At 42.3% G+C, this 16,069-nt stretch overlaps 1 protein-coding gene across 5 annotated transcripts in view; it reads right to left on the bottom strand.

Annotated features, from left to right (window-relative positions):
- Positions 1-16,069, bottom strand: part of DOT1L (DOT1 like histone lysine methyltransferase) — a 112,813-nt gene that overhangs the window by 66,950 nt on the left and 29,794 nt on the right. For all 5 annotated transcript variants that reach the window (XM_075903196.2, XM_075903195.2, XM_075903194.2 and 2 more), the window contains exons 2-6: positions 15,398-15,441; positions 10,945-11,019; positions 8,342-8,405; positions 6,025-6,253; positions 1,924-2,018 (exon numbers count right to left, since the gene is read on the bottom strand). In XM_075903196.2, the coding sequence (XP_075759311.1) occupies positions 1,924-2,018; positions 6,025-6,253; positions 8,342-8,405; positions 10,945-11,019; positions 15,398-15,441 (507 nt within the window). The remainder of the gene's footprint in view (positions 1-1,923; positions 2,019-6,024; positions 6,254-8,341; positions 8,406-10,944; positions 11,020-15,397; positions 15,442-16,069) is intronic.

Genomic DNA, 16,069 nt, shown 5'->3' with positions numbered 1-16,069 from the left:
TTCCTATAGACTATGGAAAGTGCTATTCTCTGCTATGGCAGTGAGGGTCAGTTATACTGGTTCATTCCCATTTAAAACCAAAATGGATGTGTACTGAAATTGTGAGTTTCTCACTCTTCCAAGACCTGCTGTAAATGCAAAATATAGATCCAGAGCTCAGACTGGGAGGAAAGAAATGGCATTCAGGTTTCATCCACCATCTGAAACTCCATTCAGACACAGATCAGCTGGAGGTTTCTGATGTTATGACAGCTGAGACACATTTTTGCTGACATCTGAATGCCCATTAGGCTTCAGAGTTAACACCAGGCACTCCGCACCACTCAAATACTGTTTCCATTTCCACAGTCAAAGAAACACTGAACTGTCAGTAAACATTTTGGAAGTTTCAAAACTATAGACTGGAAATTTAGTTTCCCCTCCCACGATTTAAGTGAAAGCTTAAAAACTGTATAAAAGTGAATCAACGGCCATTTGTAAGTGCTGGAACATCATGGTATACTTTGTTTACCTGGTAAAGTAATAAAACATTTGACACAACAACATCAGGATTAGTACTCCTAACAATTTATATTCTATTCATGCTGTTGTAAAAAAAAAAAAATTAGTTCTTTACAGCCTGCTTGTCATTTACATGATTGCCCCTTCACACTGCTAGAGTGGCATAAAAGGGGCTTAATATAAATAAAACTCTGGCCTTTTAAGTATTTTCTTTCACAAATCAGTGGTTTTTAAATAGTGATTACTACTAAAGAGCCAGGAACTTAGCCTTCCTGAGCTGCTCTAAAATGAGTCAGAACACTCATGCAAGGAGATGAGGGAGAAAGATTTGGTAAAAGTATTCCAACTCAAAATTTCTAACGAATTACTATGAAAAGTAAAGACAACTTACTTCCTAGGCCCTTCTATGGCACTCATGATGGCATCAGAGCCTTTTACCTATATCTTCGAAAAGTAAGCTCAAAAGCTATTTGTGCATTCTTTAAGCTAAAGTTTGTGTGTGGAAAAAAAACAAAGTCCATTAGTTTGGACAAGTTAAAGGTGTGAAGCTCTGTGCAACTTACTGGAGGAAGTACAGAATTCTTACTGCAACTTGACCAACTGTTATTGTTTGCTTGCAACTCATTTGGATTCCATGTTTCCCTTGGAATTGCTGAACTTTGCATGTCCCCATAGACACAGAATTAATGGAAGTGTAAAGAAAACTGCTTGCCTAAGTACAAGAGCCTTATTATGAAATTTTGTTGTATTCACTTCTTTGGGTGCATACTGAGCACTGCTATTCGATAGGCCTCAGTAACTCCGCAGCTAACATTTTTAATATCTAAACTCAATGGTTTTAAGAGTTGGGGCTGCTAAGGGGCATTCTTAGCATGATCTGTATTACAAAACTTTTTTAAAAAAATTAGGCATTCCGATAGCTCTCTCCCAATGCTCTGACTTTTCCCAACTTCTTCCTAGGGGCGTTCAAGCTTACACAGCACTAGCCTCTGTGACACAGTCCTTTCAAAGTCCCATTCCAAACAGCAGATACTAATTAGGGTCCTGAAATCCACAGCTTAGGCAGTACGGTGTCTAGGTTCAACATGCATCTTCCCTTTTGACTTTTGTTCCCTTTTTATAAGCTTCCTATCCCCAGTTACACAGCCTCACACTGCCTAGTTCTTTTTCAGGCCTTAACTAAGCTCTCTTCAGAGACCAGTTAATGGATGTTTCTGATCACTCAGAGAGCATGGCCTATAAGGAACAGGAAGCACTTAATCCTCCTCATTTTTATCACTGCTGTGTTTCCAGTCCTTACTGACTTAAGGAGCCAGAGTGTCTAGGATTCACACTCAGGTTTCCTGCTTTCTAATGCATAACAATTACCCGCAAGACATAAGGCACTGAGCCAGCCCTGGAATCAAAAACCTACAAACTCACCTCAGCATATTTGGCTGGAATATCAGCTTTCTCCACACCATAGTGATGTTTGCAGTTTGTGGCAGCAGCAACTTGAAGCACCACCTGACCCACACCTGAAAGTAGAGGTGCACACAGTTATAATACAAAGCTCCCCCATACACAGGAAACTGCTTCTAAAACAAAGGCCAAGATGTAAGCAAGAGGGATTCCTAGCTGTGCAGAATGGTTCCCATGTCCCTGCACAACATCTGTGTAATCCACACTTTTTGGGCAGTGAATATTCTCTCACTTTTTGTCTTGCCTACTCATGCTAAGCTCTTCGGGCATTCTATAAGAATGCACAGTACCTAGCACAATAGGCACTCCCATAATATACATATTGTGGCACATTGAAGTTGGAACTGTTCTTTGTAATGTAAATTGTCATACATTTAACAAAGTCAATACCAGAGCCTATTTATCATTAAAAAGACTTGCGTCCTATGGAACGGAAATAGATGCATTTTGTTTCCACCAGAAAACCAAACAGCAGCTAAATTAATTTTGCAATTTAAATCTGCCGATATAATGGAGAAAGCTATAACAAAACATTTATAGCTCATTTTCATCATGATGAAAAATGCACATAGAAGTCTCAGCACATGGAAAAAGACAAGAGCATAACTTCCTAGTACAATAAAAAAAAAATAATGTTCAATAGGTAAAGTAATTTTAGAAGCAACTGCTAAACTGCCAGAATAAACATTACAGCCGCTCCCCGAGTTGCCAACAGTCGAATTACGACCGTTTGCACTTACGACCAAAGCTCCCATGGAGCGGTCGTAAAGGCGGGCCCCGAGTTACAAACACGACTTGCGCTTACGAACAGCGCGATCACGCGTAACTCAATGGGGTCCGAGTTACGAACAGATCAAGTTACGGCCAAGTGTTTGGTCCGTAACTCGGAGAGAGGCTGTACTTAAAAAGGTATGAACTGTCCATCACTCAGTCCCAATTAGTCTGCAGTAGAGACTTCTCCAGCAGTAATTAGCTGCCATTCCCACACCTTACATCTCTTTGGCTTATGTGAAAAAAGAAAAATCACAACTAAACTTCTGTTTGCATACATGACCCAGATTTTGCCAAATACAAGGTAAATCTTTCCTAGCTGTCACTCTACATTTCTTATTGCAATTGATTACAACTGCGGATCAAATCATTTCTAGATTCATTCTAATACAAAGTTTTACACCATTTGTACTGGACTAATGTAAAATGCATTGTCTCACTAATGCACTTCTCGTAGAATCATAGAGGATTCTTCAGGGAACAGAAATGTTCAAGCCACCCAGAGAGCACATTTACACAGAAAGCACATTGTCGTTTTCCATTTCATCAGTTGACTGCAAGAAATAGCACTAAAAATTGAGGAGGCGGTTCTCTTGCCATTAAATCAGTATTGATTCAATACTCACTTTGGTGTAATGAGGCACCACAAGGCTGACAATCCCGTGTAATAAATGTTTGTATTATGGTAGCACCAAGAGGCCCCCCTCTCCTTTTGCTAAATACCGTATACACTAGTGACATGTGGAGGAGGTTTAAGACTCCACATGCCCCCCTCTATAGTGGGCAGGAGGGGCAAGGGTCAAGAGCCTCCAGGCACACCAGGGGCCTGCCTGCAAACCCTGGTGACTGCAGCAGGAGCCACGGGGACGAGTGGAGAAACATGACTCCACTTGTTGGCTGCCAGCAAATCACTAGGGGAAGGAGAAGGCTGGTACTCACCAGTGGGAAGCGGAGCAACACAGCTAGCAGTTGGGAAGCAAAGCCACATCACTTTGCTTCCCCCTGCAGATGGGTGCACAAAGGGGGGCCTTGCTAGGAGTGCCCGCAGAAGTGTTAGAAGAAATTACTGCCTCTCTCTCTCTCTTCAGGGACCACTTGTGGTTAACAAGACGATGCCATTTGCAACAGTTGTTCTAATTCCAAGTTGCATAACTATGGCCACGTCTAGACTACGGAGATCAACTCTGCAGCAATTGATCTGGCATTTGATTTAGTGGGTCTAGTAAAGACCCACTAAATCGAACACTGATGGTACCCTCGGAGATGCCAGAACTACTCCTCCTCGCGAGGAGTAAGGGACATTGATGGAACTGTTTCTCCTGTTGACCTCCCACTGGGAGGACAGCACCAAATCTTGACTTAAGATACAGCAACTCCAGCCCTGTTTTTATGTAGCTGGAATTGCATACCGTAAGCCGACCTTCAGCTATAGTGTAGACCTAGCCTAAGTTCTGCCTTCTTAAAATTCCATTTGCAGGGTCAACTGCACATGGTACTGCTGACTTCTAGTCTTAAATGGTTGGACATAGTTACGTGATAAAAAATGGCTGCAACATTTCACCATTGGTTGTTACACTCCAGGCAGATGAATGATTCCTATACACAGAAGTGAAGTAAAGGCACTAAAGTTTTTGAATACTGTGCAATTGCTATAATGGTACTCTAATTTACACTGTACACTACACTGCATTGACTAGAATACTATGGAAATTTAGTCTCAATTTTACTATCGACATGCAAACCTCCATGGGTGTAGGGAAGAGCTGTGAAGGGAGGAGAAATCACAATCCTATATTTCAGTATCAACCAACTGAAAAACCAATGCACATAAAATTAACCACAGCATTAAGGCTGAGGCTATTGAATGCTAAACTATTATTTTCAGATGCTTGTAAAAGTTCCTATTTTTCATAGGCTTTGTCTTAGCCCAATATTAATGTCTGGGGATCTTTGGTGATAAATTTCTGGTTTGGGTCATGTAGACACCAAGGAAAACAAAAGTTTTACTCAAAAGTACCAATCAGCTAACACTCTCCCATCTTGTTAAGCAAACAGCAGGACTGTGTAACTTCCAGATATGATCGCTTATGACCTTAGCGAACAAATAACTACACACAATTGTGGTGAAGCAGTTATTTCAGTACAGCAAAGCTCTATAACTGACCAGAGTATTTTAGAAGAATCTCATATTCATAAAATCATAGAACTGGAAGAGACCTCAGAAGGTCATCAAGTCCAGCCCCCTGCTCTAGGCAGGACCAATTCCAACTAAATCAACCCGGCCAGGGCTTTGTCAAGCTGAGACTTAAACACCTCTAGGTGTTTATATTGTACTTAACTATCCATATAAAATATATGGACCTGAGGGGGCAAGATTTTAAAATCAATTCTGTCCCCTGTGACTGACCTGCTTTAACAACCTTAACTTAAAATTTCATTTAGTAAATGAATACGGAAGTTGTTGGTAATTCTGCTGTATTTTCACTGGGCAGAATCCCCTTCCCTTTAGTAAGATAAGGGATGGCTGTTGAAAAAGCAAGGGGACACACACACTATTTATTTCAACCCAAGACTATTCTACATTAAAAGGAGGAATTCTCATTGCTCCTTTCCTGCTGGAAATGAGATGTGAGCAACTAACAAGACCACCATCTTATTCGACTTATCGCTTTCACATGTTTGAGTCACATCTGGTTGCATCACTGATCAAAATTTTTACTTTTGTTAAAACTGCTAACTTTAGCATAGATGGAGCTATGGAAGTGAGAGCTGGATTTAATATGGCCTCACAATAAAATATAAAACATTTATTGCTGATGATTGGGTCAGACACAGAAAAGAACCTACTTGCCTTTCAGGCAACACATGGCATTTGCACATCTGACACTAGGGGAAAAAAGGTATGACGCATGAAATGAACAAACTGAGTCCAGAAACCAGTTTGGATATGGACTCTGGTAATAGGACTTGTACACAGACATTTCTGACGCCAACCATATTTTAAAATGAGTACATTTATGCATGGTGTGAAAAATGGAGTATTCTTAAATTAAGTTTCCTGATGAATTAATCCTTTCTTCACAACAGTATGGGGAGGTAACATATTTAATCCCACTGCTAACATAGGAAGGAAAGCACTGATCTGTCAGGAGTGCACAGCAAGATGCACATTCTGTGGAGATGGGTTACTTTCCTAATATAAAGTTACTGATTTTATTATTATTATTATTATTAGGAGGAAAAAGCCTGGGCAGGGACAGAAAAGGAAAAACAAAGCAATTTGTCACTTACCACTGCCCAAGTCAACAAACAAGTCATCCTCAGTCATTTTAATCTCATCAATCATTTGGGCCACTAAATCAAATGAAGTCTCTCCATACACCTCTGGGGAAAAGGGCTCATAGTTGTTGAGTTTCTCTGGGTCAGTCACCGAGTGGTTATATACTTGCTGCAAGATGTGACGGAGGAGCCCATTGGAGGGACGAGTGTTCAGTTTCATGGGCTGGGTAGTTCCTTTCCACTAAGAGTGGGGAGCAGGAAGAGAATGTAAAAATCAATCAATCATGACATACCTGAACTTGTGGGGTGGGGGGGGGAGGAAAACTGGCACAAAGATAATCCTCTTTCCTCCATCTCTCTTCTTGCATGAGTAAAACTGATCTAACAGTTCTTCCATAAGCAGTAGCAAGACATGCTACAGAATTTCTGCAGCAATGCAGCTTGGGGAAGCTGGTTTGTTTTACTGTCCGCATCACCTCACACAATATTTTCTAAGACTGCATACCAACTACACCAGGGAAAAGGTATCTTGGCCGCAGCACCAGGGGAGGGGCTGGAAGAGAACAGCCCCTGGTGGGCAGGAGTACCTGGGTGAGGGAGCAGAGAACAAGCCTCTGGTGGGCAAAAGGGGGCTGGAGGGAAGAAAACATGCCCCAGCCCACAGTCTCTCTCTCTCTCTCACACCCACACACAAACACACCCCAAGGCCCTGTGCCAGGTAAGTCTGCTAGGAGAAGCTATTGATGTTTCTGAACTTCCTCTTATATCTTCCCTCTTTGGATTTTATACATGTCTGTAAGCTTTGTTTCTGGGCAGCTTTTCATCTCCTCTTCCTGTCTAGATTCTCACTTCAGTAAATGCCAAAGAATTCCAACTTTTAAGCTACTAACAAACATGATTAAAGTGGCTGGTATCTATAGATCAGGCAAACAGCACACAGATCTGTAGGTGCCAAAGAAGTGCAAAGTCTGGGAGATGTTCTAAACCAGTGGTCCCCAACGCAGTGCTCGGGCGCTATGGCGCCGGCTGGGCCATTTATGTGCGCCCGCGGAGCAATCTGGCCTGGCCCCGCCCCTGGGCGTGCGGCAGGTGCCAGTCCCGGGCGCATGGGCAGCCCCTGCCGGCCCTGACCTCGGGGGTGCCGTGCGTGCCGCTGCCGGCCACGGCCCCGGGTGCCAGCCGTGGCCCCGAGTGCGCCGCACATGCCGGTGCCGGCTCCGGACGCATGGCGCCTGGGCGGCCCCTGCCCGAGGTCACAGCATATGCCGGTGCCGGCCCCGGCCGTGCGGCACATGCTTGGCCCCGCCCCCAGTCACGTGGCCTGTGAGCAGCCCCCGCATGCCCAGTGCGTGAGCGGTCCCGCCCCCAGGCAGCCCCAAAACGTTGGGGACCACTGTTCTAAACTACTAGCAATATCTTCCTGAAGTGTATACTGAATGCTCCCATAAAATAAACATGTGTCTGATGGGACTTTTTGAAGTATTTTGACCTATAATTGAATTTTTTTATATATAATTGAATATATAGAATACAATATATTATTAAATTGAATACGCGTTAAGTATGGTGACAGATATTACTGAAAGAAGTGTCATGTAAATTCCAGAAATGAAGTCTTAATATTAGATTATACTTGCTATATTCGATTACCGCCTCCCAAACCAGCCTTAAACTTGGGGCAAGAATTCCAAAAAAATTACTTATAATTGAAAATTTATTAAATTAGCTTTCATTCCAGTTCTTCCTTCGCATCCTTTGAACAGACCAGCTCTAAAATATAGCTTTATGAATGGTAAGAAAATTCTTAATCTATGGATCATCGCCACAATACACAAGAGGGTTCAGATAGAACCTTTAAGGAACCTTTATTTAAGGAACCTTTGAGCCTCAATCCCTCCACACATGTAAACACGTATTAAATCCTTGTGAAATTTCTGACAAAAAAAGCTAGATATGGTGCGTGCATAGAAACCCTTTTTCAAAGGTAACAGCTATTTCAAATGTCAAAGCAAGAATGCTAAGTGCACATTAGGGGCTACAAGAGTGTAAATCTGCATTTTAGAAAAATTAAGCCTTTCTTTATATAAAGATATAAATTCACTCTAAAGCTAAATTCTCAAGTGCCAAGTTTTGGCCCAGAAAGCAAGGTTTAACAGATGATTTATTAACTCCTGAATGAATGAAAATGTTGTAATGGCAGTGCCACTGTTTAAGCTAACACACACAACTTAGAGCTTTGGATGTCATTTTTGGTACATGAATTTGAAACCACTAGCTTGAATAAAGCCAGCTAGCTAGGAATCAGGGCCTAACAAAGGTAAATACATACCAACTGATGAATGCTATCAATGGCTCGGTTGTATTTGTCACAAAGCCTCTGCATGCTTTCAAAGCTGTGAAAGGAGAAAAGCAAAATTTGCTAGTAAGTTACCAGTCTAAAGCAGTGTTTCTCAAACTGTGCTCTGCGCAAGGCTCCGCGAGACATCGCCAGGGGCTCCGCAAGGTTGACAAACTGGAAACATCGATAGGTACAACACATACAAATCAGTGGACTGCTGGGGCTCTGCATAAATTATGTATGTAAAGGGCTCTGGAGCCCAAAAAATTTGAGAACCACTGGTCTAAAGAGACTCTTGAAACGCTCAGGTATTTGCAATAAAAGTACCATTGCCAAGGTTGGTAGGCCAACATGTGAACTACATTTAAATGTATATATTGTAGCTGTAATTGGGGAGGGGCGGGCAAAATATTCTCTAAGCAATTTTACACTTTTTATAAAGTTTGCTTAAAGAAGAGACAACTATTCATGAGAAATTCTACGCATGATATCCATGTGATGGAAGAAGAGATCTTTTAAGGAAACTGATTTCAAACATTCAACTTCCAAAGGCTTATTGTAACGAATGGGGGAAAATAAGTTATGGAGATACCCTGACACTATCCTACTTTCTCCTTTTTGACCAATCTGGAATTCAAGCTGGACAGTTTCATGGACACTCTTATCTTGCATTTTTGTTTGCATGTAGGGAAATGGAAGGAAACGATTACACTTGTCATGTGTTCTGCTTTGTTCCTTCCCATGTCCACCGTATCCAGCTATAAAGACAGGCAGACACTTATCCAGAGGTCATTTCTATTCTGTTCTAAAATGCAGTGTGCCATGTAACAGAACTTTCAAAATACAAACTTCATCCGCCAGAGTCCTGTTTTAGCAGAGAAGCATACTGCTTGTTCTAGGGTTAGCCGGGTTCACAGGTTAGCCAGGCCCCTTAACTGCAGAAGCTAAGAGGATTACACAATCATTTCAGGTCAAGGAGAGAAGAATTCCTGCCAATTCCCCTGTCAATACAAAAGTACATTCCACACACAGCAGCAAAGGTCATTCCACAGAGTAACTGGAATAACATGCCCCACAGCTACCCCAAGACGGGAAGGGAGGAGGGAAGTTAACCTCTTATGAACTTGACTTCATTACCACAACTAACTAAGACTCCTGATTTGAAAACACTGTGGCTTTGAACGCACTTTGGGCTGCAAATTGACAGGTTTTAATTCCATGGTAATAAAAAAACATGAAACTGAAAAGCATTTTTTTTAAATGCATGCATATTTGCATTTCTGTGCCTATTCTCTGCATTTGTCAGCGCTGCAGCCGATGTTCCATAATAAACTTTTGAAAGAATTATCTCCCCTCCCCCAAGAAAAATAAAATTGATTAAACCATTACTAGAATGACAGGTTTATGGCTTCTTTGAACAGTTTCAGAGAAATAAGCGAGGTGAGGACAAATGGTTTTTTCTCTTATTCAGTATCACTGCTGACAACAAGTGATGCTGTGTGGTTACATAACCCACCAGCACACCAATACTACACAATTATTGTTTGTTACAACATCAGCATAGAAACTATAGAACTGATGTAAAGAAGTATTGAACACTTACTACTCCCCACTGAATTCTCTGGGTGGTTGAAGGGGCTAGTAGAACAAGACCATATCAAATGAAGGTAACAGAGTAGGCACCAAAGAGCAGTGCTTCTAAGTAGCAAAAGCCATCCAGGTGCTCAAATCGTTAATACTGAATTAGGACATAGTTCAATGTCACCTGTCTCAATGCTATTCAGGAGACATGATCCATTTGTGGACATCAGTGAATGTAGATCTTTTTCCTTAAAAATTTCATGGACTTTCATAAACCACAACTTGGCTGCAGACAAAATGTCATCTCTATTTCCATTCTCAGTGCAGTCAAATTGAGCCAAAAATATACAATCTCTCAAATGTCTCCAAACCAATTTATTACAAACAAAAGAATTCCATAGGGTCAGATTTTGACCCTTCCCATCTTTACTCACAGAGCAGACTGAAACATGTACTAGGCGTTTTCACACAGCTCTGTGAATCAGGCACTACTCCTGCTTCTCCAGAGACAAAGCTGTAGGAATGGTTTGAGTTGAAACTGGTTTTATAGTCACCACTCGTATTTGATTCTCAACAGGAGAGGAGTGGGGAAAGTTAACTTCTCACAAACATGAAGAGAAAAATCAGTGGTGCCAATGGCAGCTCTGGCATAGTGTTTTCCAACAAGAATTCTTAGTTACTACAAAAGCAGAAACTTCAGTGCCATTCAGACTCCTAACACTGGCTCTAGCCCAACAGCACAGATACTGATCATTGTTTCAGGATGAATAATTCCAACGCACCCCAGCTCAGCTTTCTGCTATGTGAAGTTTCCAATTATGTCCATAAGCCCAACAGCCGTTGCCAATACTCCTGTTACACATTTCCTACCAAAATAACTTTGTAAAGCCTGAAGCCAGTTTTAAAAGAAAACTGCAGCTCAGTATGTAGTTTCTAAGAATAACTAATTACAGACCAATTCACAACAAGCCTTTTATGTCTGCCCTTCTGGGGAAGGGGAGGGTTCCTCTCACCTTTTTGTATCATAGTCAATTAAAACGTAATTTTCCATAGCAAGCTTGAGATCTGGGATTTCTTCACAGACCCACCTGCAAGAATGAGACAAGAATCAGAATGCAACAGACACCCAAATCTTTTAGATGAGCATTTAACCAGGGCAGTTTTTATTTTTTACCAAAGCAGCAGTCTGCCTCAATTCTAGGCTGACTTTCTGATAAATTAAAGACAGTGCTACAAAAAGCATGAAAATACTTAAATATTGTAAAAAGCGAGATAGACATCACAGAATGCTATCTATGGAGCTCAAAGAGTTCTTACTATACACAAGAGTGATTATGAAGTAAAGTGCCCATTACCATTGGCAGTACTATAACGCTCTTGAAGAGGCATGAATTCAAATCTGAATTCACAATGAAGTGACAAATATACTTAGTTGGAGTAAAAATAAAAGCCACAGCTCGTGCTAATCTCGGAAACATGAAGCACAAGAACAATCTTTCTGAAATGCATTTATTTTTTAATAAGTTGCTACGAATGACCACTTCCTTTGACAAAGCTATTTCTTTTGACACATGTAGATGCAAGTCATCGCCTGCTACCTGATGTTTGAAACCATCCTCCGCATACATTAAACCTCCAAACCACTGGTGTTGGGGGGTGCTTTCTTCTTCTACCAGTACAGTGTACACCTCCCTGGTCCAGCACCCTTGGGACCTGAATGGCCCCAAACAAGTGAGTTTGCCGGACCAGGGGAGGTCAGTCTTGGGCTCTTCCCTCCGTCCCCAGCCCACACTCATCAACCTGGCCAGTGTGCTGCCTCTGCTCTGGCCAGGCTCCCTGTCTCAGGCCACTGGCCCTGAAGGCTGCCAGGCTGGCTGAGCTCACAGTCCCAGGCAAGCTATGTGGCTGGGGCTCTCTGGTCTGGATGGCAAGTCACTGGAGTCACAAAGTCTTTGTAAAGGGCTTTCCCTTCTAGTAATCAAACTGAGTGGAACCTAAGTATAGACCAAAATAAAGTGCTCTGTTGAATACTATCAGGAATAGGGATGTATATGCCTCGTTCCACGAGGCGTACAGCTAGTTCGGATTAGGAAACCGCGTGCACGCAGTCCGAACTAGCTGGCATTTAAAAATGGCAACGGCCGGCTTTATGCAAATGAAGCCCGGGAAATTCAAATCCCGGGCTTCATTTGCAACTCCGTATGACTACATTACCCCCCCTAGTTCGAACTAGGGAGGTAGTGTAGACATACCCTGGGCGATTAGTCAACTACCTGATAAGCATATGCTTATCAGGTAGTTGTCAAGTGACTCAACTAGTTACTTTCTCCCCCACCTTGCTGCCTCTATCAGAGAGAAGCAGCAAGGGGGAAGAGGGGAAGCTGGCTTAAAAGCCAATTCCCCTCAATACCATCTCTGTAAGGGGACAGAGGAGCCGATTCTTGGCTCATGCTCAGTTCCAGACACTGCTCCTCTGCTTCTTAAATGTATTAAGAGCCACATTTAAAAGGCAGAGCCGCAGAAGGCTTAGCTCCCGGGGCTCACCGCATTGTGGCTCTGCAGTTTCACCCTTTACCGACTAAACAACCAACACAACTTATCCTGCTCACAAAGGTGAGGTTCTTATGCCAAAATGGAAAACTCTTCTGCCAGCAGAGTCTTCACTACATGCCCTACTGTGGTAGATATAGACATACCCCATGTTAATAGATTTACTGAGAAAAATTCCAAGCTCTTCCCCCCCCATTTCTGTGTTGACTTCGCAATGGAATTAATAGTTGAAAAAACACACAACAAAAAAGAATAATATTTTAGACAAAGTTAGAAGACATGACTGCATGGATCAAGGAAGCAAAACTGTTGATTTAAAAGTACTCTTTCTGTAAAATCAATTTTCTCGCTTTACTGCGCTAAAAGGTGATCTGATTTTATTTTGAATAGGCTAAAATTGTACAAAATGTTCCACACAACGAAGAGGTGAGAGAAATATTTAGCATCCAAAATGACTTGAGAATGTTACGCCACTAATGCTCCTCACTGCTCTTTAGAATATTTAGTGCCTTACAGAAAGGCATAATGGTATTTGTGAACTACATGTCTTTATTCTTCTAATGAAAACTTAAAACCTCACTTTTTGATCTCTACAATCTTTTTTCCCCTTAAACTAGGCCAGTGTGCAGCAAACAACCGTTCATATCACAACTTTTCAAGCCAGTGGTCAGCTCTATATCCTCTCCCCTCACACCCCCACAGGACAGCTTACTAGCATAAGCTAAATGTATAAGCACTGTGGTTAATTTGGTGCATAGATAAAACTGATAGTTACAAAGTACTTTAAGACCCTGAATGAACTACAAAAATCCCCATATTTTAATAAATCTGAGACACATGATTTCCTGACTGTGTTCCAGCACTGACTCTTCTTGCCATTAGCTGGTGTCAATATAGGGAGGCCTAGTACTTATGACTCTACAACTCGGGCAACCAGTTTCAGCAGCATCTCAGTTAAACCTACTCAGTGCAAATCTAACTGACATGCTGCTGAACACAGATGTCAGAGACCTTACTAGTGGCACTACCACTGAACTGCTGTTTTTAGACAAGGCCTTTGTGGATTAAAAAAAATAAATGTCAAGGAACAAGACTAAACCATGGTCCCCTAACAGGGATAACATTATTTTCAATTCACAATCACAAGAATATCTGTGTCTCACAAGAATAAGCTGTGTTTCACAAGAGCATTTTAAAAGTCATATGGACCAGCAATGCTATTGTAAGATCTCACCCCATGCTAACACCTCAGGTACCAAACTCTCACTGTAGGCAACCCAGGTGCAATACTGTTTACTAGGACCACGTGGACAGTCACATTGTATTCTCTCTCAACATTCTAGCTCAGGTGGAGGGGAGGCTTCCAGGGGGACACTATTCAGCTCTGACCAATAATGAGCTACAACAGAGTTGAGCTACAAATGAAAGCAAACTAAGGATATAAAATCCTGTTTAATTGGTAACTGGTTAAATGTGATTAAAGGGAGCCACTCTAGCCAGGTTGGGCTGGTGTGACCCTGCCATCCACTGCAGCTGGGCTGGAATGCCTCCCCAACCCTGCCACAGGGAGAAGCCCCTGTCTGCGACACACCTGGCTTGCCACAGATAGAGGCTGCTCTGGAATGGCAGGAGCAGCCCCTGTCCATGGTGGGTCCCACAGAGCTGGACCAGCTCCCTGCCTACAGGTGGGGAGCTGCTCCAGTTCCCACCAATTAATCAATACCAGTAAGCATCACCCATTAAAGATGATGCTTACCATTTAATGGGTTAACCTTTCACATGCCTAAAACACCGTGTAAGGTTGCTAACTTGTCCATTAAGCAAAGTTGTGAGACAAGTAAGCATGAAAACAATTTTAAAATATGACTAATGTATTTTCACACTCTATTGTGGATAAACAACAAACCCAGTTGTATTAAGGACTTACCCGGAAAGTTTTTTCCCCAATGCTGCCAAAACCACAGTGAGTATGAATTATTGCTGTGTCACTGCTATGCATGGCTGTAACGGTGCCTGAAAATGTTCAGCCCTCCGCCTTCTTGCAATAGTATTTCAGGCACAGCCTCCCACTGATGCAGTCCCACTAGCAGTAGGAATGCTCATGCAGGCATCGCTCCCAAGCATTTCAGTGTCAAAGGCGCTGCACAGTTTTAGCAACAGTGAGATATTTTGAAGGAAAAAAGTCAATAGTGTAAGTTTAAATTGGGCCAGAATCCAACAAGAGACAGTAGATGATGGTGAAGTTTTGTTCGCTAAGCTCCTAGTCTTATCCTTCCAATTTTAAAATCCTCATTATTAAAAAAAAAAAAATCCACCCTACAGTGTATTAGAGAGGTAAAAATGTGATGAACGATGTAATCACTGACAATTTCAGTTGGCTCCTACATACCCTCCCAGCACTGCTGCCTCTTGTTACAGAGGCAGCAGTGTGCGAGGGGAGGGGGAAGCAGACAGCACCCTGAGAGCCAGCGCATGTGGGGAGACGGCTTTTAAGTCAGTGCCCTGTACGTACCAGTTGCCACCTGCCCTCCTCACACTGTTGCCTCTGATACAGAGGTAGTAGCACAGGGAGGCAGGTGGCTCTTCAGAACCCAGTGCACGCCAGGAGCTGGCTTTTAACTCAGCTCCCCATACATACCAGCAGCCTACCAGGTCAGCCAGTCAATCAAGGCTCATCAGGTAACCGTGTATACCAGGGGTGGACAATAATTTGTAAAAGGGGGCCACTTCACAAATTTCTGAAATGGCCACGGACTGCCTTGGAAGGGGTGGGGCCTTGGGCAGAAGGGTTGGGGTTCCCTGTCCCCAGGCCTTGATTGGGCACCTGGGGGTGGAGGAGTGGCAGTGTGGCCATGGGCACAGAGTAATACCTATATGGAAGTAAAAGTTCTGTCGAGCTCTGCATTGAACACTTACCGAATTGTCTCAATGATTTCATGAGCAGCATCATGGTGTTTGTCCTGAAATTAAAAGAGAGGGGGTTTGAGAGAGAAAAGAAGCAGTTTCAGATATTTGGAGATCACCATTCATGTCAAAGATTACATGACTCAACCTTTTCAAGAAGATTAAGATTTACACATAGGCAAGAGTCCTTAATTGCTGCCAAACCCAGTTAAAACGTTCAAAATGTATGTCTTACGAGAAAACAAAGCTTTACACGCTTAAAAAAGTATGTTTCCTTGAGTTTCCACAGACCACTAAAAGGTTTTTACAAACTTTGCACTTAAGTCACGTGCACTTCTTGAAAAAAATAAATTTTGCAGTCAGTACCCTTAGGGATTATTGGTGTGAGGTGAGTGTTTGAATACAAGCTATATTACAAACAGCTGATTTCATCTACTTAGTATCTGGAACATGTTTACATCTCTGTATGTGGAATAGGACTGTAGATTAGCAAGTAAATTAGAAATAAAATAAACCATCAGCTAAACAATAAGAATATTAGTGATTAAAAACTGGGAATGCAAAACACCAGTTACTACAGGGCTGTGTCTAGACTGGCAAGTTTTCCGCAAAATCATCTGCTTTGCGGAAAAACTTGCCAGTTGTCTACACTGGCCGCTTGAATTTCTGCAAGAACACTGACGA

Source organism: Pelodiscus sinensis, chromosome 32 (assembly GCF_052426305.1).
Source record: "Pelodiscus sinensis isolate ZL-2025 chromosome 32, ASM5242630v1, whole genome shotgun sequence".
Taxonomy (NCBI): Eukaryota; Metazoa; Chordata; order Testudines; family Trionychidae; genus Pelodiscus; species Pelodiscus sinensis.
The sequence above is the reverse complement of the archived record's forward strand: the minus strand, read 5'-3'. Positions and strand labels throughout refer to the sequence as shown.